Below are 27,714 nucleotides of genomic sequence, written 5' to 3' on the forward strand. Positions count from 1 at the left end.
TAGCCATTGCCTTTCTCTCTGTCCCCCCCCCCCCCCAAAAAAAGAGACATTCATATTCATAGTTTTGGGTTTTGTTTTTTGGAGGAAGAGAATTTGAAATATCGTATATACTTACTTCCAGATGTTTTCTGTTTCATATGCGACTGAAGTGGACTCAGACTTGATTTTGGGCTCTGTGATAAAAATATCACTGTTCTTCTAAGGGCCTTAAGTGGAGAGGGGATGAGACTCAGGACACACTGTACCACGAGGGGTTGAGGTTGTTAACATGATCTTGCTCTGTTTGCTACAGGAATACAAAGTCTCCAGCTGTGAACAGAGACTCATCAGTGAAATTGAATACAGGCTGGAAAGGTCTCCTGTGGACGAATCAGGCGATGAAGTTCACTATGGGGACGTGCCTGTGGAAAATGGAGCGGCACCATTCTTTGAGATGAAGCTGAAACACTACAAGATCTTCGAGGGAATGCCTGTAACTTTCACATGCAGAGTGACTGGGAGCCCAAAGCCAAAAGTGAGCTAAAAATATGCCTTTTTAAGAGTCTTATTTTCTGAGGGGGGGGAAGAGTTTAGCTTCCAAAATACAGCACATATGGTAGGAAAGAGCTACAGACCACCTTTCTCAATATCCATGACGTAAAATATCTGAATAACTGTAAGTTCAGGGCCAGCTTCAAGAGACCTTGGAAATCAATAAGGGTGGAACGGGGTGTAGTTTGGATTTAAAGAATAGAATAGGAATAGGAATAGACAATTGAATGGACAAGGAGCTTTTCATACACCTACATCATTTACTTATGTGATGTCATCATTGCCACTCCCAAATTGCAAATGACTAAACTGAGCTCAGTGAGGCTAATTAACTTTCCCAAGGTAGAGAGCAGGTGAGTGGCCAGGCTTGAACAGGAACCCCGTGCCCGGTACAATACAGAAAAGGATGCTTTCCACTAATTACAAAACTTCAGATCTTAAATCTACAAAACTTCCTACATTTACAAAGGGGATGGGGATGGGAATACTGTTGAGAATGCAAAAATGAAAGGAACATCTGGTACTCAGGAGGGCTAGGCTAACCTAGCTGGGATCTCTCCCTTACAGGTATGTAGAAATGCGGGTAAAGAGTTGTCCTGTCTCTAATGGGAGACTAGAATAACTGCTCAGTAGCCCAGCAAAGCAATAACAAGATTACACTTTTCCCTAGAGCTTGAGAGAAAAGAATTTTTTTTTTTAAAAATACACCCATGATAAACTAAAACTTCAGTTTACACTGTCACATGATAAAGAGCCAAAAGCCGAGAATTTAAAATCTTTAGGTTTCTGGTAGAAGCAAGCAAAAATTATTTTGCCCCATAGACACTTTCCCAATTTGGGGCATATCAGACTTCTATAGAATAGGAGGGAGGAAAAATGAGTTCCCAGTAAACACAAACCCATATGAGGAAATAAACAAGAAACAGGAAAATAAAAGTCAAGTGCCCAATATGGAACAGTCTCATAAAATAACTGTTCAAAATGATTGAGGCAATTTTTAAGGAAATAGAAAGTTTAAGAAAGAATAGGACAGTGCCAAAGACAAGGCAAATTTGTAAAATAAGCACATAGAAATAAAAAATACACTCACCGAAATGAAAAGCTTAACAGTGGTAGAAAAGAGCTGAAATGAGAATCGGTGGAATGGAAGGAAGGAAAGTTGTAGGACCGTACCTGAACCTTCGGTGTGTTAATGCTCTGTATATGTTGTTCTGTTTTCTCAATAAGGTAAGTTTTACTGCCATATTCTTTCCTTAAAACCAAATTCCAACCCTATAGTCAGAAAAAGATGGGGGAGGGGGGAATGCCTTCAAGTTCCAAACCCATATCCACTCCCTAATAAAATGAGACTTAAGCAAACTGTTATTAGAGAAAACATCTTTATTATGTCCTTGGCATAATTTTGATAATTGCTGTGTATTCACAAACATGATACCAAATGCATGTATTAAAAATAAACTTGCAGCTTATGAATGAAACCCAGTAAGAAACATATTCACAAAAAGATCCCACATTATTTTAAACTTTATTCAGTGCTTAAGATTACTCATGTTGTTCTAAGATTGTTGATTCCTTCTCTTAAACGATACGATGTTCAACTTGAAGATAGGCTGTTCATAACGTAACTGTCTCTCTAGTCCAGCCTGAAGTGTCCCAGAGCTTTGGGAGCCCCTCCTTCCTCCCCCCTCTTCCCTCCTTTCCGCATTGCCCTTCTTTTTCTTGCCTCCCTGGCTCATTGAAGAACTGTTTTTCCTGCATGACATATAAATTATATTACGATTATTAAAGTATGAAACATTCATTGTTTTAAAAATACATCCTTTTTTTGGCTTATGTTTAAAAAAATTTATTATACCCTTGACATGCTTGTTCTGAGACATGGGAAGACTGAAATGAATTTCTCATTCACTCTGTTTTCATTTCTCACTCCTTCCCCTCCCCTCTCCCATTAGCAGTCTTGGTAAAATTTTATAACTGTTTCTTATCATTTGAAAGTTGTATTCCAAGTATAATGGAGGTGAAAAACATGATTAAGGGAAAGAAATGATTCTGAAGAACTGGCACAGTAGCAGAATGCAAAAGTAATTGTATTACTAATCACAGCTTCCTTGTTCCATCAATTATGAAACCACTAAGAGTATAATTATGAAGTATGCTTTATATAATTTAATTTTTTAGGACTAAAAGTTATTAGTCTAGTTGATTAATTTTTAGGTTCTGGAGACTAAAAATATAGTTTCTGTAAATTTGGAGCTAATTGAAAAAGAGGCTGGAAAAGTTACAGCAGTCCGACCCTGGTTATTATGCACTTACTTATTAGTGCTGTTTCAGGCCTTTTCCTACCTTAGAAATGGACATTTCAAAACGATTTTTCAGATTCGAAGGCTTTCACAGGGAGTTGAATTTGAACTGAGACCATAGTGTGGTCTCAATTTGCATATTGATTCATATTAAGGAAAAAGTTCATTTTAAAAACTGAAGGCTCTAAAGGAGTCGAAATCTGTTAGGAATCTGTTAGGAATGCTTTTGGTTGCAAGGAACAAAACTGACAACAAAGAACTTACTGTGGGTTAAAAGCAGAGATTTATTTCCTCCCCTACCACTAAGTCTGGAGGTGGACTGGTGTAAGCATTAATTCAGCATGTCAGTCATATCAGGGCTGCTGGCAGTGTCACTCATGACGGGGGCCCCATCTTTCAACTGTGTAGTTCAGCAACTAAATAAAAAATCATAAGAGGGGTCCATTGACCAGTAGTTTTGTTTAAAGGTAAGGGAAGGAAGGGGGATCTACAGAAGATCCCCCTTCTGTAGGTCACCCTTCCTGACAATTTAAAAACGTTTTTATGTAGTTAAGATTAATTTTTACTCTATTTTTCACATTTAATTTTCTACCAACCTAAGTTAAAGTATTATTTGAAAATTATTACATTTAAATACTATTGTGTTTTCTGTAACATAATGGGAGGAGCTGGCATACTTTCAACCATTGATCGTACGCTCCTGATCCAGGATTAAAGCAACAGAGTTCCACCCACCACCAACCCTAACTGTTGCCTCCCTCCTCACCACCCTGTTTTGTGTAACACAGTTCAGTGGAATGATTAGAGTTTTGGGTCTGTTTTCTCTAAAATAACCTTTCTACCTTCACTTTATAAGTAATACATTTTAATAGAGTACATTTGAAATAAGCAAAAAGAAAAATAATCAGTTAACATTCAATATAAAGTCCTCATATAATGTGACTGTAAATACCTACTTACATACATATTTTTAAAAGTAAAAGGAGGATATATAATGTTTAAAAACTAAAATAGAATTAAATTTGCTTGTTACCTACTTTTTTTACTCAAAACTCAATTGCCTATTCAGATGTTCTGGTTAACATCTTAACGTGAAAACTCAGAGCAAGAGCAGGTCTGCAGACTACACAGTTATTATTTATCAGTACCCCAAGCAGAGTAGTACTACACACATCCTTAATGTTAAATCTTGTTTCCTTTCACAGATCTATTGGTTTAAAGATGGAAAGCAGATCTCTCCAAAGAATGATCACTACATCATTCAAAGAGATCTTGACGGGACGTGCTCTCTCCACACCGCGGCCTCCACCCTAGACGATGATGGGAACTACACAATTATGGCGGCAAACCCTCAGGTGAAGAGGGGTATATATAGGTCTTGCTTCATTTCTGTGTACAGCTGACCCTTGAACAACATAGGTTTGTACGCACATGTCCGCTTATATGTGGGTTTTTTCAGTAAATACTGTAAATTTATTTTCTCTTCTTTATGATTTTCTTAATAACATTTTATTTTCTCTAGCTTACTGTTTTGTAAGAATACAGTATATAATACAGATAACATACAAAATATATGTTAACTATGTTATCAGTAAGGCTTCCAGTGAACCAGTGGCTATTAGTTTTGGGGAGACAAAAGTTATATGCAGATTTTCGACTGCGGGGGTCAGCATCCCTAACCACCACATTGTTCAGGGGTCAGCTGTCCAGTGCTTACAGGCATTTATTTGAACAGAGGAACTGTTTAATTAAAAGGTACAATCATACCTCTTTGACGCAAAACTATTTTTCCAATTTCTACACCATCTCAGTTTGTGGGGATAGAAAAATTCTTTTTCTTATGAGTATTTACTCATTCCACCAGGGGTTTTTCTAGATGAATAATTCTGGTGCAGGTGTGCATTCTTTCCACAAGTACTATTGAGGGCCTAATGTGTACACCTATGACAGGTGATGGGCTTGCAGTGGTGGGAAAGACAAAGTCCCAACACAGGAAATAAGCCAGTATACAAAATAAGTAAAAAAATAAATATCATTTCAGAAAGGATTAAGTCTATGAAGTAAAAAAAAGGAGGAAAGGATGAGATGAGTTGTATGTGCTATAGTAGAAAACAAAAACGTATTTAAAAGCAATATACACACACTTAAATCAATGGAATTTAAATAATATAAGTGTAAATCATAATTCTGATAGTGCCCATATACAAGAGTCCCTCTAATCTGTAGGTTCACTTTCCATGGTTTTAGTTACCAGTGGTCAACTGCAGTCCAAAAATATTAAATGGAAAATTTCAGAAATAATTCATAAGTTTTAAATTTCACGCCATTCGGAGCAGCGCAATGAAATCTTGTGCGGTCCTGCCCAGGACATAAATCATCCCTTTGTCCGGCACAATAAGGTATTTAGAGAGAGAGAAAGAGATCACATTCATATAACTTGTATTATAGTGTATTGTTGTAATTGTTCTATTTTATTATTAGTTGTCACTAATTGCTTACTGTGCCTAATTTATAAATTAAGCATTACCATAGGTGTGGATGTAGAGGAAAAGCAGTATACATAGTGTTTGGTATTAACCTCGGTTTCTGGCATCCCCTGGAGGTCTTGGAAGGGATCCCCTGTAGATAAGGGGGAGGGACTACTATAGCATTCAGGATTTTTTATTTGTTTCCACTCAAATGTTTTTTCTTGTTTTTGCCCTTAGATTTAGGATTTTAAAAAAATCAATTGACTACTTAGAATTTAATAGGCAGCTACCGGGGTATCATGTTACCATTCCAAAATTGCAAATTCTTTTTTATTGAATATGTTATATATTTTAGGCACTATGCCAGGTAGGGGACACAAAAATGGGTAAGAAGTGACTTTGTACCTTACGAATTCATTGTGTGATAGGATAATTTTACAAAGTCTGCAGAAGTCATGTAAATAACATGCTTTTTTTTTTTTTTTTTTAAAGGGGAAGCTAAAATTAACAGTTTTATTATGTAACTGATGAAGGTTGTCCTGGACTTTTTTTTTTTTTTACATATATTTTTATTGATTTCAGAGAGAAGAAGGGAGAGGGAGAGAGAGTGTTGAAACATCAATGATGAGAGAGTTGTCATTGATCAGCTGCCTCCTGCACACCCCCTGCTGGGGATCGAACTACAATCTCCTGGATCCTGGGTCGATGCTCAGCTGCTGAGCCACGCCCAGCTGGGTGTCCTGGACATTTTCTAAAATCTGTGATCTATTTATATCATTCCATATTTCCTTTGAAGGAAATATGAAGTGTTAGAAAATGACACAAATAATTTTAGCAAAGTTTACAAATTTTTAAGCTTGTTCAGTGTTCCTCCTACCTGATATACATTTCTTCAGTAATATTAAGATTAGAATGAACCTCAAATACAGCGGTGCCTCAGTTTTCAAACATCTCCGTTGACCAACATTTCAGTTTACAAACGCCGTGAACCCAGCAGTAAATGCTTCGGTTTTCGAACACACCTCGGAAGTTGAACATGCCAAGCGGCTTCCGCTGAGGGCAAGATCCTGAGGCCCAGCTATCGCCTGCTGATCCCTCGGTTTTCAAATGTTTCAGAACTCAAATGGTCTTTTGGAATGGATCACATTTGAAAACCGAGGCACCACTGTAATCCACCAAAAATTAGGTTGTGACAGAGCACAGCAAACTCTTCGGTGTCAGTGGGTGGTTTCCACATTAGTGCACTTTCTTGAAGTTCTAATGTTTTAATCAATGGATACATGACCATCACTTTGCAAAATAGTCAAAATCACAACCTTTACTTAAAAAGTTACATGTTAATGTTTATTTGTGTTCACATTTGGTGTATTGGAGGGAACAAAAGTGGAGCCTGCTTTTTTTTCTTACTGTATTTTCAGTATACTTCCTTGACTTATTAACAAATTTCAATTTTCCGTTCTCTGCCTATTTAAAAGTGGAGAATTTCACAAAATCTAAAATTTTTCTTCCTGTTGGGTTCTTTATTCCTCTTTCCCCTAGAAAGGCTGGGATATATTATGGAGACAGAATTAACTGTGTTCCTTAAACACAACAGTACTGGGATCCTGCTGTTGATTTTTAGGCATTTTTCCCTGGCAAATGTTTTAAGCTGTTTTTGGAGTAAGCAATTTTATAGAACAAAAGAGCAAAGATGTAAAACTGTGATTACGAGTCTGCTTCTAGTCCTCTTAAAATTATACTGATGAATTTTTACATGTAGAAAAGTTGTGAAGGGGAAGGTCTCACTCACTGTGCAGGGCCAGTGACAGTGTGCAGAGTTGAAGGGAGCAGCCTGGACTCAAGGGTTAGTGGTCTCTGAGCGCTTAAACTATTTACAAACTGTGATGGGTCACTAGATAAAAGAGGGCTGCTGGAGATCCCTGTTGGAAACACAGAAATGGAGGAAGGGATTGAAATCAAGAGGCAGACAGTCTAGAACTGCAGAACAGTACTGATGGTACTGACGGTGTAGTGCAGAATTCAGAGCAACAAGGACCTGAGCAACAAGCAGACCAGAGTTAGATTTCTAGCCCTGCCACTCCTGACCTGTGTGACCTTTAGCAAGTCACTTAACCTCTCTGTTCCTATTCATCTATGAAATGATAATAATATGGGCTTCAATAATACATGTAAAACACTCAGTTTACCTGGCACATTACTGTGCTTTCAATAAATGCTAGTTATTGTCATTATTTTAATTCAAAGACACCCAATAACCTGTCTTAGAGCAGCAGCCCAAAGAGCTGGCAGAAGCCTGAGGAGACAGGATGTAAACGGTTAGTTATGTGTCTAGGTGTCCCGCTCCCACAGTACTGTGAGATAGTAAGCAAATCAGTTTGGGATGGGATTTCTACCCAAAATGCTGCTGGTGTGTGGTCTCCTGACCTCCTGGCTTTTCCTTTTTACCACCCCCATGGGAAAGGAGTGAGGCAGCAGACGCGGCTGGGCCACAGCTGCAGGCCTGGGTGGAGGGAGCTGAGACTACGGCACCAGCACCGCTGACAGCTGCTCTCTGCTCCCAGCGCCCTCAGGGCCAGGAGCCCAAGGAGAGGCCACTGCCCTCCTGGCCACACGGAGCTCTGCTGTGTGCCAGGCCCGGGAGGAGCCCACGGTTAACCCTCGCTGCTTCTCCGACTCTGCTTCCCTTTGAAGAGAAGGCAGAGAAAGAAGTGGACCCGTGTACATGAGGTAGCCACAGGCCCAGCCCCTCACAGAATAGCCATGAGTAAGCAAACAGCAACATGACTGCTCTGAGGGAGCACGAGTCACAGAACCCAGAGGGCAGAGCAAGCAGGTCCCCAGGGTGCCGCTCTCTCCCAGTTAGTGGGCCTGCCCATTATTCTAAGCAAGAGGGTGGCGCTAAAAACCTCCTTTCCTACCTAAATGACCAAAGGCAGGCATAGGAGGGAAAACTCAGGAAGAGTGTCTGAGGAAATCCTAAAAGTGGGCATTTAGGACTGAAATTGAAATTGTTGTGAGAGAATATTTATAGCACTTGGTAATAGCCAATCACTATTCCAAGTTTCTGAGCATGTTGCCTGATTGATTTCAATTTCAAAAGTAAAACTCCTTTTCCATCTTAGGGTCTTCAGTGGCAGTTATGTCCGGGTTTAGCTTCACTACCAGTTAGAAAAACAAAGCGGTATTTATACCATGACAAGTGGCAGACCGTTTTTCTACCTAACCCTTGCATAAGTTATCATTTGTTGCTTTGGGAATACTGTAATAGAAATGTTTAACAGTATCATAATCTCAACTTTATATCTCTTATTGTATACTAAAGTATTTTGCCCTTCTTATAATTTGTGAATAAAACATGATTTAAAAGAAGCATGACATAGTAGGCACTGAAAAAAATTCAAAAGTAAAAACTGAATTTTTCAAAATACGTATTAATCCCAAAAGCATAACATGTAGTCAACAGAAAACTGAAATTGACTCCCTGCTTCCCTGATGCCCTGTGGTTATCTTAAAATTTTTTCACATTTTAAAAGTATCTGGGTTTGAAAGAGAGACAACTACGCCTATTTTTCCTGGTACACTGTAGCCTACATGTGTGAAATGACCAAGGGAGAGAGGAAAAGGCTGGAGTGGAAAAATTGGTGCAGTAGTGAAACACAGCAGAGCTTCCCTGCGCAGTGGAAAATAATTACTGAAAGCAGCCAAGAGAGAAAGGGTGCGAACCAAAGAAAGAGGAAAACACTAAAGTTCAGCAGAGTATTTTATAGACTATTTTTCCACCTGGGTCAACCTTTGGGGAATAAGAAATACATTAGGCATTGCTGACTACATCCAAATTCTACTTGGGATAGAACACACAGCCCTAAACATACACCAAACTGTGCATCACACTCGATGTGTGTCGCTCAGGCAATTCATAGGAGACCAAAGCGGCCCCATAGTTTAGTGAGATATGAGTGATTGTGCAGTGTTACACCAAACTGAATGCCAAAATGAGGATCACAAATACAATTTACTTTAGACTGTAATCCTGTCTTTAAGGCACAGCTAAATCTAAACATGAATGTTTTACTTTGTTTTGCTGTGTTGCTAAGTTACTCTGTATTGCACTTGGATTTTGGAATGGCTGTTTTGCAGTTTGATGTTTCCTCACATTGCATTATGTATACAGTGGCAAGCTTTTATGAAGATCTGTGTGCCACAAGTTACATTTCATAAGCTAGGAAATATAAATGTTATTTCCATACTATATAAATAATTGGCCTTACATGAGGCATCAAACAGTCTTTACAAGCTGGATGTTTAATACAGAATCACTTTAAGAATTCAGCTTATTACTTGTACTGTAGCTTTAAACTCTGTGGATTTGTTTGGAATAGAAAAGTAGCACACAGCTGAGTTAAATTTAAAAAGATAGTTTGTTGATTGTGTTTTGTTTTAGCATTATAAGGTTGCTTCACTCATTTCAAGCTTCGCTTTAAACATTTACTTCCATTATTACTTCATGTGTTAATAATAAAGCAGAAAGAAATGAGAAAGTTAACAGCAAATGCAGCAGCATTAATGTGCCCAGAGCCTACTAATTATGATGATTACTAGGGTTAATTGGCACATTAGTGTGATTACAATTACTTAATGCTAATATTGTATGATCTTCCTCATAAGTAACACGTTCAGACTTAAAAGCCTGCACTTTCCATTGTGCACACTGGAGGCATCTTTTCGAAAGTGCTTCATTAAATTCTTGATTTTTCCCCCAAATTCAGATGTCAAAATTATACATCTTATTAGTTTGGATGTTCTTTAAATGTTCCTGGTCATTAATTGATTAGTAACAGATACAGTGGGGCAAAAATAGGTTTACAGTTCATACAGAAAATAATACAATGATTAATAAATAATAACACAAGAATAAACTGTTTCGAGTACTCACAACTGTAAACCTACTTTTGGTTAACAACTGTTAACCAATACTATATTATCAAACTAATAATTCTGCCCCCCAAAGACCAGACCTTTTCCCTTGATGTTCAGAAGTGAAGCATGATGTAGGAGTAAAAAGGTGACAGATGTTTACACTCCTTTTTCTTGAATTTGGGAACTTAAGGAAATATCTCTGGCAGTATTTGTGCATATGGGTCTAAGAAGTAGCAGTGAAAATCTTGAAAACATTGTAGAAATGTGTAATGTTTAAAGTAGTATGCCACTTTTTTTGAACAGAGGAGAGGAGGCGGGACTTATCCTAAGCATTGTCAAATGGTTAGAGCGGAGCAGGATATCTTTCACCTTATGCCTCAGATGCAGCCCTCGCATAAACAAACACCTTGAATATACCTGTGTGCTTGGCACCTTCAAGCACCAGCGGAAGCTAAAAAGGTTGATCTACTCTCCACATATTCTGCTTCCTGTGCTAAGATTATTTTGTTTTTTCCTCTAGAGTAAATTACATCCTAATAAGAAAGAGAGAGGGAAGGGGAAAGAGGAAAAGAGACAGAGAGAGGGAAAGAACTCCATTACATGGAGAAAAAATTGTATTTAACAAAACAGTTCTAAGAGATGCTTCATATCCATTTGGTTTTTGTTATTATATCTATATTCAGTGCTGAAATAACTTAACATTTTGAGCATTGAGTATATACAAAATACAGTAGCAAGTATTTTACACCTGTTGACTCATTTAATCTTCATAAGAGCCCATGAGGGATTAACAACCCATAAGGGATTAACTTATGATTCTGTTTTACAGTAAGAAAACTTACTTAGGCAGTTGTTACCTACCTGAAGTCACTCAATTATAAAGGACAGAACTGATTCACAAACCCAGACTGACTCCAGAGCTAGGGAGTGTCATACGAAGGTGTCTGGGGCTCATCCCAGCATTAAGAGCACTGATGGGCAGGGGAGGCATTGGTTAAAAGAGGTATTTGAAAGAATCCAAAAAAGAAAGATAAGAGCAGAAAGATTAGATGAAGTTCATTTTCAGATTTCAAGCTAGCTTAGGGAATCACAAGTGTTTGCCAGGAACTCGGCATAGGAGAATTTGTATGATGTGGCCTGAACTTCAGCTACAATTAATCTAAGTTAGAAATAATTCCCCTTCATAATGTCATACTTCATGTCTCCTTGGAAATTTTCAGGAAAGGCAGTGTTTGAACTGTGACCCTGACAGCAAATATTGTGAGTGCTAGAAGAATGTACATATCTGATGGTATAAAGACTACTTGGGAGTATTTCTTATGACCCCCTCTTTCTGTTTGGTAATTCCCGATTCTCCTCCTGTCCGTATTACATTCCTACGTGCCTTTTCTGAGTGGTCATGGCCCTTGAGAAGTCCAGGCTCTGGGAAGATCTGGTGAGCCCCACTAGCTGGGTCCCTGCCCCTCACTGCATCCTGCTGTGGGGTTTTTCCTCCGTTCCCTCTACCAGTGTCCTCTCCCTCATCCCAGCCCACTACTCTCAGGTGGAACTCAGAAAGCAGTTCTTCAGACCACACAGAGCACCTTGCCCCTGCTACCTGTCTAACTGGCAACTTGGAATGAAAATGGGAGTCAATGGTAAATTTCATTTTGATGATGAAGGCACATGGGGACTGCTCTTCCACCCTGAGCCCAAATTCCCTAGTCTAATCGATAATAAACTGGCTTCTTGTTTCGCCTTCCTTGCTGCTCCCCTTTGGCCACTGTCAGAATCTGTAAGTATATCTGCTCATTTTCCTGGGAGATGAGAAGAGAAAGTAGAGGAGAAAATCCTCTATTTTGCTGCTCTGCTTATAACAGTGAGGAACAAAATTAGGAGAAGGGGCTAAAACAAAAAGCCAAAGTGACAGTGGGTGATTCATTCATGTCACCTGGGTCTTGTAAATACTGTTTTTGTCTACCCATATGACAGCTTTTATGAGATTTGCAGTTGTCAAATTTAGAGATGAAATACAGCTTTTCATTAAGTAGGCCCTTATCATATGACCACATACTGTAGGTACTTAACTGCTTCTGGTCTTTGAAATGTGTTCGCTGCACGCAGACAGGGCGCCCTGTACCCAGTCTGCTCTCCTGTCATCCCTGTGCATACTTACTTCATAATGCTCATTTTACCATGCTGCCACCTCTTTTAATGTATGGTTTTTGGAAGAGATACTACTAACATTCAATAAATATATTACTGAGAAGATCTGACAGAAAACTAAAATCATCTAGTTTGATTTCAAAATTAGCTACAACCAGTAGCTATTTGACCACAAAAATGGAATCATGACCAGACAGGATGTCCTGCTGCTGTATTTTACAACCCGGCTTCCTGTGCTAGGCAGACCTCACCAGATCTCGATTAATTCAGCGAGACTGTCATTTTAAATGCCATCCTAGATAAAACAGTAAAGCTTGTTTAACTCTGGGAAAGTACGTTTCTGAGAGGGGTTGGTGTCCTTACTAATATGACACATTGATTTGCTAATAATGTCTTATGGAGAACATGTTAGTTATTTTGCATAGCAACTAATTCCTTTCCCCGATGTCTCCGGCAGGGCCGCGTCAGCTGTACTGGACGGCTAATGGTACAGGCTGTCAACCAAAGAGGTCGCAGTCCCCGCTCTCCCTCGGGCCTTCCTCATGTCAGGAGGTATTTGAGATGTTCCTTTCCTTAAGCATTACTATTATTTTACTGCTGTAAGTTCAACTGTCTTAGGATCACGGTGACCATAAAGGCAGCGTAGTTTGGAGACAATGTGAGTATAACTGTCAAGTGCATACAGTGCATGGCTCCTTGATTAGGCTCCTCTGCAATTCAGAAAGGGGGGGAGCAAACATTTCTTAGGGAGCGGGTGTATTCAGCCCGCTCAGATACTCCATCACTAGTGTGTCAAATAGGGCCCACTTTTACATGAAGAAATCAAACCCTGGCACCTTTAAATAGCAGGCACATTGACGAAAATATGAGTAAATGCTACACAAATATTCAAAACCAAGAGCTGTATGGATTGACCATTATAAACTATTGTCACTAGGTTTCTTAAAATCAGCTAGCTTGCTAATGTTCCTTTTTCATTTTTCAGATACTTCGTTCAAAAGTTTATTTTAGACCATAACCTTATAGGTAATATTTTTCATATTTTAAATACTCAACAAATATCTGCTAACCATTGAGAATGCTTTCTACTCCTAGTAGCCCTGAGTTTATGCAAGGATGCTGATGGAATAGTGATGGGCAGGGATGGGGGAAGGATATTGCTTCTTAGTAACACATTTGCACTTAAAAAAGAGTATGTTAAGTCAGCCAGCCTGTCATCTCGGGTTCCTATTTAGATATTTTATAGACAGGGCATGTTCAAATAGTCCTGACAGTAAAATAGAGGCCACACATGCAAACACCTTTGATGGAGAGAACAAAAACTAAACTAGGCTCACAGAAGGCACCAGGAAGAACTGAGTGAGCACCAAACAAGTGGTGTGTCTGGACCCACAGAGCCCTTTGTTCATTTGGAAGACTGTTCTGGCACCTAAGCAAGTACAAATGTAATTCTGACTTGTTTGTGGCAACATCTGCTCACAGGATCCTAGGCCTGTATCTATGGCTGTAAACACACACATTTAGTAGCACATCCATTCTCTTGAATTATTTTCTTCTGCTTTTTTTATGGTCTTCAGTATAGTTAAGCTTTCCCATGTGCCACTGTTTTCTAGAAAAGCACTTTGTTCAAAAATTAGATCTGTACTTGTATAGAGTAAACTATATTAAAAAGTTGATAATCAGCCTATTATACCAATCTTCTGTCTGTTCTACTCTTTTTCTAGTTAAGTGTTTTTAAACTTATCTTCTAATGATTACAGGCAGAATTTGCATTCAGCATCTTGCTCTTTTCTTCTTAAGTCTTCCCTGCCAGTACTTTAAACTTGTATTGCTCTTAAAGATGCCTCTGGCAACATACAAGAGAGATGCACAAAATCTGGGAGATTTCCACAATTTTATTTAAAAGTAAAAAAAAAAAAGTATCTTTAGGTAAGTGGATAACCGATGTAAAAGAAAACCTTAAAATGCAATTTGTTTTCCTGGTTAATATGAAAAGGAATTTTGATTAGAAAGATATTAAGTTTCTATAAAATAATAAACTTCTAATTTCCGATACATTTAAAATCACAGTGGAAAGCTACAGTAATTTCTGTTGAAAAAGACTTGGTAATAAATAAATGAGCAACAGCTGCTGCTATTTCTCATACAGCTTTACAAATATTTATTTAGGAAAAAACATTAATACAGAATACTCCATTTTCTCCCATTTCCCCTTTTATGATTTATACTAGTTTTAAGGATTAGGAGAGCAGAATTGTTTAAGATGTGCAATTAGCAGACTATTAAATTTATAATAAACTTCCAAATGAAACAAGATTTTGCTTTGCTGACTTTTTTTTACGTAAACCTTGGGGATAGAAGTCACGCAAGGGTATTATATTATTACCCCATGTATTTTTTAAAAAAAAACAAAACAGATGACTAAGAGCGTGGAAATAACTACTGTCTATCATCTATCTTGTTCTAAGGCCTCGTTCTAGGTCAAGGGACAGTGGAGATGAAAATGAACCAATCCAGGAGCGGTTCTTCAGACCTCACTTCTTGCAGGCTCCTGGAAACCTGACTGTGCAAGAAGGAAAACTCTGCAGAATGGATTGCAAAGTAAGAGTTTGTTATTGTCTATAAATCTGTTGTGTTTGTTCTCCCCTCACTGCCATTTCTCTTTAGTTTCTTTTGGGGAAGTTTATAAAGTATACATCTTTAATATGTGTTCCAGCTTGAGAGAGGAAAACAATCAGCGAAATATACAGGATGTTTATATACTGTTTTAAATCATGCTTTTCCTTTACTTTCAAATGATTATTGACTATGTTTACTTAGAACCCTATATACCACATTCCAGAAAGTCAGTGGAAGGTTTTATCCTTTTTTTTCATTTTGTTGAAGTAAAAAATGTATTAGTCAGTCACATGTCCTAATCATTAATTAGCTGAGCTTCACTCTTTATTCATAAAAATTTTATATGCATGTACTACTCTGATTTTGTTCCTCCCCTGTTTTATTTCTGAGAGAAGTGAGAGTGACAGCCTTGTTCCACCCATTTTACAGCAGGGCTTGTGAACTCAGGGAGGTCAGAGTTCATTGCATGTGTGAACTCTGAAATAGCACACATGGTGTGCGTGATAAAGCTTTCATCAATTTCTCAAAAGAGCTTAAGGCCAAAAATGTTTAAAAACCACTGCTCTGAAAAACTTTTTGATTGTTTGCCCCATTACTTATTGATCTTAAATATGGTTAAGGTTTTTAAAAATTATTTGGGCTCCCTCTGCTGGTTTTCTTTGGGATTGCAAAGCACAAATACTGGTTTAGAGGATTTGGGCATTGTTTTTACAAAAGTAAATCTGGGCTTGTAGAAATAAAAGGATCTATTTAAATTATGACCTGATTATAATAACCTTAAATTCCTGAGATCAGGCTTTCTTTACTTATGCAACCAAGACTGGGGTTAGAAAAGGTGTAGTCGAATCAAGCATTTTCTCTTTGCCTTAAAGTGAATAGCTCTCTCCACTGGCACAGGTATGTGGTGAGTTAGGTGGGTTGAGAGTACACAGTGCTTTAGGCCTGTCCTACTAAACATACTGTGCCCTCCGCAATGCATGGTCCTGCTGGTCTGGGTTCTAACGTAGTACAGTGGGAACAAGCAGTGCCACTTTATTTCTACACTTGGGAAGGCCTAGAACCTGACCAGAAGTATCCACTGCCTCTTTCTACATTCCACTTCCAGTGACCTGACAGGTAAAGCAGTGTATGTGGAGATCTGGGGGAGAGTAGGGGGACAGATGGGAGAACATAAGAGCTTGACCCTCTCACAAACCATGCTGCCCAACTACTGCTGTTTGCTTCCAAAATCTCATCCTTTTGACCAGTAACTTAAATGTACTTAATATTTTTCCTTTAAATTCTCTAGACCTTTGTGACATGTCAGGGGGGACATCCTTTAGGTAGTATAAATGAGCAGCAGGAACGGAATTTGAGTTCTCTGGCTGATTTTGGTAGAGCTCAAAATCAGAAAAATTGTTTTGCAGTCCAACTGACATCTTTTTGTATGTAATTTCCCACTAGTAAATGTGGGGTGGGTAAAAGGGCCGTCCTCATTGGTGCTTTTCTCCCCATTCAAAACCAAAGGCAAAGCTATGAAGAGCTGACAGATGGCAGCCTTCCCTACCCTTCACAACCTGTTATTAGCAATTAAATGTGCTCTTGTCTGATCTCTGGTCAATACAACTGTCATGGTCTCAAGATTTTGTGATGCTAATTTGTTGATATGGCTTTCTGGGTAATTTCATATTGTTCTTGTTAGTTTCAAGGATTATCAAATAATAGTAATAGCCCTACTTGCTGATGGATGCATTAACTAATGTCTCCAGAGCTATGGCAACTCTGCTGAGAAGCTTCACAGGGTATAAATGCCAGCTGAGTATCTGTGATGGTTGGACATTTTTTTGTTAGAGCTCAGGGCCCGATGCTGACATCATCCCAGTCATCTTTATAACCCTAGGTGAGGTAAGATAAGTTTTTTTAATCCCCATTTCACTTTTCTCTAGGTTACTCTGTAACAAATATTTAAACATGAGCCCACAAGTGCTTTGGAAGCCACTGAAAGGTTTTAAGCAAAAGAGTAACCTGAGCTGATACTAAAAACCATCTTTTGTACTACGAAAGGAGGAACTTATGCTGATTTCTTAGCTACTGATTTCATTGTTTTAATATTAGAGAAGTTTATATGCATTTTCTTTCTGGTTTAGGTCAGTGGGTTACCAACCCCCGATCTAAGCTGGCAACTAGATGGAAAGCCAATCCGCCCTGACAGTGCTCACAAGATGCTCGTGCGTGAGAACGGGGTGCACTCTCTGATTATAGAGCCAGTCACATCACGAGATGCCGGCATCTACACGTGTATAGCCACTAACCGAGCAGGACAGAACTCATTCAGCCTGGAGCTTGTGGTTGCAGGTAGGCTCAGCTGTGAATCCTCTCTCTCTCCAAGAACAGCCATCAGATTTAGAAATGTGAACTAATCTTACACCAGTAACCAATACGGAAAATAAATCAAACTGCTGAAAAAATAGATCATATCATCAAAATAGCCAATTAGGGCATGTTCTAAAGCTTAGCAAATCAGAAACATTCATTTTTCTTCAGTATTTACCTTTTCTTTCTCACTAGCTTGGCTGAGAGAGAGAAGGATTTTGTTTTTACCGGGTCATCCTACTTGTGTGGGGGGGCCCTCGGTGTTACATACAGAGAGGGCAATAAATAGCAGCAAGGACTCCAAAAACCAAACTTGGTGTATAAGAATTTGCTTAGGCATAAAGTTCTACAGATATACCTACCTTTTAAAGTAATGTAATATACACTGATTTCAAATCCAAAATTTAAAACCTTTCATTACCCCCAATGTCATCGTCAACTTAAACTAGGGTTTGCTTTTTAACTGATTATACTGTCAGGTAAACTGTAAAAATATTGTTATGTTAAGTCATACCCTTAGATAAGGACAGTCTATTTATGGAAAGGTTTATAACATCCTTAGGAGTTGAACATAAGTAAAAAAGATTCTGATATCTGTTCTCTTAAAAAAAGAAAATGTTTTTTCTCATCCTACCTCTACTAGCAAAGCGCCTCACATACAGTGTCTCATTTAGTCCTCACAACAGCCCTATAAGATAATTAGAGCAAATTAATTTTCGTCCTGTTAGGGATGTGGAAATTAGATTGACTCGCCCAGGGTCCCATTAGTCAGCTGAGGGCCAGTCTCCCAAGGCCTGTTGACTCCTAGTGCTCTTCCAAACACTGAGAGCCACTGAGCTCTTTCAGGAAGCAGAGTAGCAGTGAATATGTGGACTGTGGTGCTACGGGTTAGCCACGCTTTAGTTCTGTGGACAGTGTTCATTACTACTACACACTAGGATTGATTTCACTCATTCCTCTAACTATCCCTCATCAGACTAAAACCATTTGGTTTTCTCCTGTTTAATGTGCCATCTGTCCTCAGGACTGACCCTTGAGGTCCGAGAGACATCTCCGTTAGAGGATGGCAGTGCATGGTAATTGGAAGCAAAGTCTTTGTCATCAGATCTCGCTTCCAATCCCAGCTCTCGTTTACTAGCTGTGTCCTTTGGCAAATAAATAACATCTCTGCAATTTCATTTCCCCATATGAAAAATGGGGAACATCATAATGCCTCACCTGTTTTATAAGGATTACATCTGTGAGGCTCTGCATCACTGGTACCCTGCATAATGCTCCCCAGTGGTAACTGCTGTTCTTCCTGGTGAGTTGCTATGACATTGAGACACTTTTTATACACTTTATACTTCAAAACTGGAACCCAGAGGGAATACTAAGTAGGGTCTGTTCCCACATCCCCCAAAATAGACTAGGTCAAGTAACCATGTAAAGCCCAATAAAACACAACTCTGCGTAATTCAGTCTTAGATAGTCGTGGGTATTTGAAATGTTCAGGTAGAGTATCTGTCCCTTCACCTGTCTCTCCCTTGGCTGCTTTGTTTTGATATATTTGTCACTCCTGAGGACAGGAAATGGTAGAGAAAGACATGCATCCTCAAATTCATTATTGGTAGCTCAGAAGAAAATAACTAAACCTTAGTTTTTCTCTGAAGTTGTTTCCACCTCAGATCCAAGAAAACAATTTCCCCATGGATGGTGACATTAGAGTGTTATTAACAGTCAGTTCTGGTTTTTTCAGACTAATGAAGTTATCCTTTTATATGGCTTCCTTCCTTCAAGGTGATAAAGTTGTCCTTTTATAGCCCTTAGAAGAATACAAATTGGAATCTATAATTTATAGGTAATGATTTAAAGCTGCCATGTTTAGATAAAGCTGCCTCTCCTTTATTTTTCTCTGTTTAAATCCTATGGTACTTCTCACTTAAGCCAGGACTTACAAAGTTTCAGAATCTTCATAGCAAACATTTCAGATAGCAGGGAGAGGGTTCCAAGTGGAGCTGATTCCTAGAAACACATGTCCCCCTCAGCACCACTAGGTGGCAGTGGTTGGAAGGGCTGTGCCTGCATATTCACAGAATTAGCACCGCAGCCGGCCCAGATGCCAGCAGTGACAGAAGTCTCGGGCAGTCTGTCAGACAGGCATTGTGTGGAGCAGATGGCCGACGGACTGTGTGGGCCTGTCAGACTTGAATTAACGGAGGAAACAAATGAGTGGAATGAAGCATAGTCACCTTTCTTGGTGAAATAATAATTTGGAGAAAGGACTAGCATACGTGACAAATAGTATCATAAACTAAACGATCTGTTTAAGCAATATTCCAAAAAGCTTTTGAATTCTTTGTAGTGCTCCTTTCATCTATCACTGACAGATCATTCATGTCGTGTTTTCTTAGCTAAAGAAGCACACAAACCCCCTGTGTTTCTCGAGAAGCTGCAAAACACTGGCGTTGCTGATGGGTACCCAGTGCGACTGGAATGCCGTGTTTCCGGAGTGCCACCACCTCAGATATTTTGGAAGAAAGAAAATGAATCACTCACTCACAGCACTGACCGAGTGAGGTGAGAATACAGTGACTTGGCCTAATCTTAATGATACGTGAAAACACAGTTTACAGAGCATGAAAATCTGTGTAAGAGTCATGCTACTGATGATATCAAAGGCAAAGATCACTCTCTACCCTAATCTGTGATTAAGCCTGTAGAAGAGAAGTGATGAACACATTCTAACTTAATCTTGTGATTTTCTTGTGTGTGTTTATATCTAAAAGAAAAGACGAAATCTTTTGCTGCAATGGTGATAAGAGAAGCTATTCAGTGGTTTGGTAAAGGCAAAGCCTTAACTAGAAATTAAGTGCACAGATTTATTCAACCTCTTGGCGTCTGCCCTTCTCTCCCATTAACTTTAATGGGGCCAGCAGCCTCTCCAGAATGAGGACGACCCTATTATCGCCTGCCTGCACTATTCTGTTTCTAATGATCTAATTAAAAATGATGCTTCATGTCCAAAGCCACTTCTTAAAAATTTAGAACCCTAATGGCCTTATCCTTTCCTCCAGCATGCACCAGGATAATCATGGCTACATCTGCCTGCTCATTCAGGGAGCCACAAAAGAAGACGCCGGGTGGTACACAGTGTCAGCCAAGAATGAAGCGGGGATTGTATCCTGCACTGCCAGGCTGGACGTTTATAGTGAGTGCCACTCCATCTTATTGCATTTATTCATTACATTAGGAAAATCAGACGTCTGGACAGCAAACCACATTACGGCTATTTAATCTTATAAACTTGAGTGGGGTTTTTTCTGCCAAAAATTTCATATTGCTCTTTCTCTTTCTATTTATAGTTTCTCAACATTAATAGTGAACTACACCAGGAGAACAAATACCCAAGTATCATGCAGGAACTTTGCATTATTAGCAAAATATGCATGTTGATTTCTCTTATGTTGGCTAGTCAGTTGTGGCTTCCTTACCTAAGCATCCTTAGGCATTAACAGTAGGCAAAAGCATAACCATGTTTTTTTCACATTATTCTTGTTACTGTGTTTTGCAAATGACTGCCTTTATATTATAATCCTATCACAGTGTCTTACTGCACTCTAAATGTGTGTACCATTGATCCTGGAATGCATACTTCTGTGGCTTAGTGCTTTTCTCATTAATATATCTTAAGCAGCTGAACAATAGGTTTGTGATTGTTTTTGTATTTGTGTACATGCGTCCTAAATTTAAAGAAAATCATTTTGAATTTACAAACTAGTACAACATTATGTGATCTATTGACATAGAGAAAACCACCAGAAAAAATTAAGAACATGTCTCTTCTTGAATAAAAAATAACTTTGTGACATTTTTCAGAAACTGAGTGACCTCAACCTTCCCTACTGCCCAGCTCCTTTCTATTGATTAGTGTTAAAAGATCCATCCAGGATACAAAACTACTCTAAATATTGTGGCATTTATACATTATGAACTCTGAAAATTAAAAAAGAGGAGGGAGATGAATTAGGAAACCTGGAGACTGTTTCAAAGGATTCCCTGTGCAATAGCAAATATTTACTGTCAAATGAACTACACTTTGTCTTTATTATCTAGCTGTTCTAGTCCCAATAATCTGTAGACAGTAAATCTGAAACATGAGTAAAATGTGAAACTGTACTTAAATTTTAGAATTTCCACCATGGATGTGTTCAGTCTTTCATAAAGAACAAGTGCCTGGTGTATATCAAAGACATTATGTGTGTGAAACATCTGAGGGCTTTCCAGCAATCTTGGTTAAAATTTTTTTTTTTTTGTAGCCCAGTGGCATCAGCAGCCACAGAGCACCAAGCCAAAAAAAGTACGCCCCTCAGCCAGTCGCTACGCAGCACTTTCGGACCAGGGACTAGACATCAAAGCAGCGTTCCAACCTGAAGCCAATCCATCTCACCTGACACTGAATGCCGGCTTGGTGGAAAGTGAGGACCTGTGATCCGACATTCTTGTTAAAGCTGAAACACTGAAACAGCCTTGACCAGCATATGCCTTTGTCACATTATGTAAAAGGCAAAAACATACCTTTGACTGTAAGAAATTTAAAAAACCAAAATAATATTTTTCTTACTTGATATACCAAACTAAGAGTTTCAGTAGGTGATACTAATAGAAATGTACACATTGCACAGAACAACTCTTGAATTGATGTGATTAAAGTGGTCTGAAATGCCAAAATACTAAAGGAAAGCAACCAATTGTTCAAAGGTAACCACAATTCATATTATCATAAGAGCCTTTAAACACTAGTTTTAGGTGCTATAGGGCATGATAGTGCGGAATGCTTAACATGAGGCAACTGTACCACAAATACTAGAATGATTCTGAAGTGACAGTGTATTCAGACAGCTACAGTGAACCAAGTGCAATATGTAAGGGTGAAAAAGGAGGAAAGAAATCCAAGTTGATGCCTTGTCTTTGCAAACTGTTCTATATTAAATCATAAGGAGGGAATTACTTCCCTTAAATTTTAATACTATCAAGTATTTTTTAACAAGGGTAATACCTTAGTTCCTTTTTCTCTTTATGTGTTTTATTTTCTTTTCATGCTACCTAGGTAGAAAGCTTATTTACAAACCATATTAAAAGGCTAATTTAAATATAAATAATATAAAGTATTCTGAATAGAACAGAAATATATACAGTCCATTCCAGGGAAGGCGTCCAAATAACCAAAGCGTTCAGAATTTGGAGGAAACAAAGGTCTGAAAGAAGTAGGGAGAAGAAGGAAGGAAAAGGTACCAGCATACTTACATTGTATTCATTTAGATAAAAGTAGAAGGGGCAAGAGACATGGTAAAGGCCAGGCTTTTCTTGAAAATTAATCTAACATGTAGGTGAAAAAACAGCCATTCACGAGTTAGGGAATCTAGGGTTAGCTGGAAGTTGGAGCACATGTGCTATGGAAATCGTAGTGTGTCTTAAGTTTGTGTAGTAGTTGAAGATTTTAGATGTTTAGAGCAAGTTGACAATGGACTGAGACTGCAAGATTGGCGTAAATGAGACATTGCCTGTAGCATCTAGTCTACCTGAGGGAAATGGACACTTAAGAGAGACAAAAACAGGTTTATTTTTTTCAATGGCACCAAGACATGGTGAAATTTATCAGTTCACATCCCTGCTCCCATGAAGCCTTGCTTTAAGAAGGTGCTGCATTCTGAGGAGTTTGTAAAGGCACCTCAGCAAAGACTGATTTTTAAATGCATTTGATTCTGCATCAGCTAGACTGTTGATTCTGACCAGACTTGATGGTTTTAAGTCGGAACCAATAAATATTAAAAAGAAAAAATAATTTGGCCTAATACTATAAAACATGAGGCTTTAATGGTACTTTGCTATGAAAAGAAAACACTGTATTCCTTATGCAAATCACGTATACTTTTCATTATTTATAATAAAAACGATGAACTCTCTTAGCTCAGTTACTCAATTCAATACATAGTATTTTTTAAAGTACTTTTATATCTGTGTAACACCCCATATATTTCATATTACTGCTTCACATGTACAGCTTTCTACTTCTTCGTAAGAACACCAACCAACCAGGTTTTAAATGATTAATAGGCTGAGCACTGGGTGGCAGATGTTCTATGCAGTGGTACAGCTTCTTTGACCACATTTATATGCATTACTAATATGGAATTTAAGATACCATACTAAGTCCCTCAAGGACCTACCTATATTGTAGTACTATGACTTATGTCATATCTTACTTGCCAAATTTTTCTGAATGTGACTTTTTGCTAATTTGCTGGGTTTGGGATTAAGTAGCATTATTTTGCCACCTTTTATGTTGTATTTATAAAAAAATAGTACTATCATACTACTTTGGGTTGTTGTGCTGGTGTAATGTGGATTTAACATCAATAAATATTTAACAAGTTATAGTTGCAATTTTGTGAAGCAAAGTATTCAGTCATTTTAGTTTTCTATTGCTGCGGTAACAAATTAGTACAGAGGTTTAAAACAATACTCATTTCTTAGCTCACAGATCTGTAGGTCAGAAGTTTAGGCATGATATGGCTAGATTCTCTGCTCAGGGTCTTAAAAGGCTAAAATCAGTTATGTTCACTAAACTCTGTTCTCATCTGGAATTCAAGATCCTCTTCCAAGCTTAAGTTGCTATGACAGAATTCAGTTCTCGCAGCTGTAGGTCAGGAGTCTCACTTAGTCTGTCAGCTGGGGGCCACTCAACTCCTACAGGCCACCTGTACTCCTTACCATCTTCAAAATCAGCAATGAGAATCTCCCTCCAGACAAATCCCTGTCACTCTTTGACTCTCTTGGCAACAGGGGCCCAATCCCTTTAAAGGGATCATATGATCAGGTCAAGCCCACTCAGATAATCCCTCTTAAAATCAGTGCATGTGGGACATAATTACATATGCAAAATTGCTTCAAAGCAACTTGTGTTTGACTGCATGACTGAGAGGTGTGTGTATACTGGGAAGTGGGGGACAATGGGAACCATCTTAGAATTCTGAAAACAGTTTATTTTATGTGTGAAAATAACACTGGTTCATGTGATGGCCTAGGCAGAAGTATTCTGTGACTACATATCTGTGACTACATACCATATCCCCTCCCCTAGAAATTAAATATAGCCCGGCCGGGCATGGCTCAGCGGTTGAGTATCGACCTGGGATCCAGGAGATCTTGAACATACCAAGTCTACAAGTACCTACAGAACAGTTTCCTCTGAAAGAAACCAAATCTAGCTGAGTGACTCACATACATTGGTCAAAAAACACACTGAATCAGAAAGGAGAGGCTGAGGCACAATCTTGCCAAAAACCAACAGCATATTTCACAGATCTAGAACAAACATTTCAAAAATTTATATGGAACCAAAAAAGACCCCGAATAGCTGCAGCCATCTTGAAAAAAAGAATAGAGTGGGAGGGATCACGTTGCTGGACATCAAACTGTACTACAAAACCATTGTAATCAAAACGGCCTGGTATTGGTACAACAACAGACATATAGATCAGTGGAACAGAACAGAGTCCTCAGAAATAGGCCCACGCCATTATGGTCAATTAATATTTGACAAAGGAGGCAAGAGCATACATTGGAGTAAAGACAGTCTCTTCAATAAGTGGTGCTGGGAAAATTGGACAGATACATGCAAAAAAATGAAACTAGACCACCAACTTTTACCATACACAAAAATAAACTGAAAATGGATAAAAGACTTAAACGTAAGTCATGAAACCATAAAAATCCTGGAAGAAAACATAGGCAGTAAAGTCACAGACATCCCACGTAGCAGAATTTTCACTGATACATCTCTTAGGGCTAGAGAAACAAGGAAAAACAAACATATGGGACTACATCAAACTAAAGTTTCTGCACAGCAAAAGAAAACAGCCTCAAAATACAAAGTCTGGGAAAACATTTGCCAAGGATGTATCTGATAAGGGGCTAATTTCCAAAGTGTACAAAGAATTCATACTACTCAGCAAGAGGAAGACAAACAACCCAATTAAGAAATGGGCAAAGGACCTGAATAGACACTTCTCCAAACAGGACATACAGATGGCCAAGAGACACATGAGAAAATGCTCAGCGTCAATAATCATCAGAGAGATGCAAATTAAAACCACAATGAGGTATCACTTCACACCTGCCAGAATGGCTACCATCAACAAATCAACAAATGACATGTGCTGGCGAGGGTGTGGAGAAAGGGGAACCCTAGTACACTGCTGGTGGGGATGCAGACTGGTGCAGCCACTATGGAAAACAGTATGGAGGTTCCTCAAAAAATTAAAAATGGAGCTGCCTTTTGACCTACTGATCCCACTTCTAGGAATGTATCCTAAGAATCTTGAAACACTTATCAGAAAGAATATATGCACCCCTATGTTCAAAGCAGCTCAATTTACAATAGCTAAGATCTGGAACTAGTCCAAGTGCCCATCAGTAGATGACTGGATAAAAAACTGTGGGACATTTACACCATGGAATACTACGCAGCTGTAAATAAGAAGGTTCTTGTACCCTTGGGACAGTATGGATGCACCTGGAGAATATTATGCTAAGTGAAATAAGCCAGGCAGAGAAAGACAAACATCACATGATCTCACTTATATGTGGAATCTAAAGAACTTAATAAACTGATGAACAGAATAGATTCAATGACATGGAAGCATAGATCAGACTGACAAAGGTCAGTGGGAGGGAGGAGGGTGGGTGGAGAGGGAGAGAGTAACCAAAGAATTTATATGCATATATGCACAACCCAAGGACACGGACAATGGTAGGGATGGGGACTGGGAAAAGGGGTGGGACGGGGTGGAATGGGTCATTGGGGAGATAAAGGGACATTTGCAATATTTTAAATAAAAAATATATACATAAAAAATTAATTAATTTTTTAAAAAAGACATCTATATGCTGTCAACAAGAGACTGTTCAGATGTAAAGACACAAAAACTAAAAGTGAAGGGATGAAAAAAAAATATTCCGTGCAAATGAAAACCAACAGAAGGCTGGGATAGCTATACCTATATCAGACAAAATAAACTTTACCCCAAAGACTATAATAAGACAAAGAAGGTCATTATATGACGATAAAGGAGTCAGTCCAACAAGAAAATGTAACATTTGTAAATATGTATGCTCATAAATATGCAAAGCAAATAGTGACAGACCTAAAGCCAGAAATACACAGCTATACAATAATAGTAGGGAACTTTAACACCCCACTTTCAGCAATGAATAGATCATCCAGATAGAAAATTAATAAGTAAACAATTGCCTTAAACTACAGGTTAGACCAGATGGACTTAATAGACACTAAATGAACATTCCATCCAAAAACAACATTATACACATTCTTCTCACACACACATGAAACATTCTCCTGAGTGGTTCCTACATTAGGCCACCTAGCAAGTCAAGTTTCTCTCTGATCACAATGATATGAAACTATAAATCAATTACAAGAAAACTGGAAAAAGCAAAATATGTGGAAATTAAACAACATGCGACTGAACAACTAATGTGTCAAAGAAAAATTCAAAAGAGAAATCAAAAAATACCTTGGGACAAATGAAAATAGAAATACAACATACTAAAACTCACTGGAGGCAGCAAAAACACTTCTAAGAGGGAAGTTGATAGTGATAAATGACTACGTCAAGAAAAAAAAAATCTCAAACAACCTAACCTTACACCTCAAGGAACTAGAAAAAAAACAAACTAAGACCAAAGTTAGTTAAAGAAATAAAAAATATCAGAGCAAGCTGTTTTTTAAAAGATAAACAAAATAAACTTTAGCTAGACTAAGAGAAATATCAGAAATAAAAGAGATGTTAAAACTGATAAATACAAAGGATCATAAGATTACTATGAACAATTATATGTCAACAAATTGGATAACTTAAAAGAAATGGATAAATTCCTAGAAACAACGTACCAAGACTGAACCATAAAATAGAAAGTCTGAAAAGACCAATTAATAATAAGGAGATTGAATTAATAGTCAAAAACCTCTCAACAAACAAAAGTCCAGATGGCTTCACAGGTGAAGTCTACCAAACACTTGAAAAAATTAATACAAATCCTACTCAATCTTTTTCAAAAAATAGAAGATGAGGGAACACTTCCAAAGTCATTTTACAAGGGCAGCATTATCCTGATACCCGAATCAGACAAGGACACCAAAGAAAAGAAAACTGCTAGCCAATATCCTTGATGAACATAGATGCAAAAATCATCAACAGAATATTAGCAAATCAAATTCAATAACACATTAAAAGAATAATACGCCATGTTCCAGTGGAAATTTATTCCAGAACACAAGGATGATTCAACATCCGCAAATCAATGGACTATACCGTGTT

The 27,714-nt window shown here is 38.3% G+C and overlaps 1 protein-coding gene across 4 annotated transcripts in view; it reads left to right on the plus strand.

Annotated features, from left to right (window-relative positions):
- PALLD (palladin, cytoskeletal associated protein) overlaps positions 1 to 23,747 on the plus strand; it is a 345,943-nt gene extending 322,196 nt beyond the window's left edge. For all 4 annotated transcript variants that reach the window (XM_081135630.1, XM_081135631.1, XM_081135632.1 and 1 more), the window contains 8 exons: positions 293 to 514; positions 4,037 to 4,186; positions 12,819 to 12,913; positions 14,830 to 14,962; positions 17,107 to 17,314; positions 19,726 to 19,891; positions 20,389 to 20,522; positions 21,631 to 23,747. In XM_081135630.1, coding sequence (XP_080991756.1) covers positions 293 to 514; positions 4,037 to 4,186; positions 12,819 to 12,913; positions 14,830 to 14,962; positions 17,107 to 17,314; positions 19,726 to 19,891; positions 20,389 to 20,522; positions 21,631 to 21,803 — 1,281 coding nt within the window. In that variant the 3' untranslated portion in view covers positions 21,804 to 23,747. The remainder of the gene's footprint in view (positions 1 to 292; positions 515 to 4,036; positions 4,187 to 12,818; positions 12,914 to 14,829; positions 14,963 to 17,106; positions 17,315 to 19,725; positions 19,892 to 20,388; positions 20,523 to 21,630) is intronic.
- The last annotated feature ends 3,967 nt before the right edge of the window (positions 23,748 to 27,714 follow it).

Source organism: Miniopterus schreibersii, assembly GCF_964146895.1.
Source record: "Miniopterus schreibersii genome assembly, chromosome: 4".
Taxonomy (NCBI): Eukaryota; Metazoa; Chordata; class Mammalia; order Chiroptera; family Miniopteridae; genus Miniopterus; species Miniopterus schreibersii.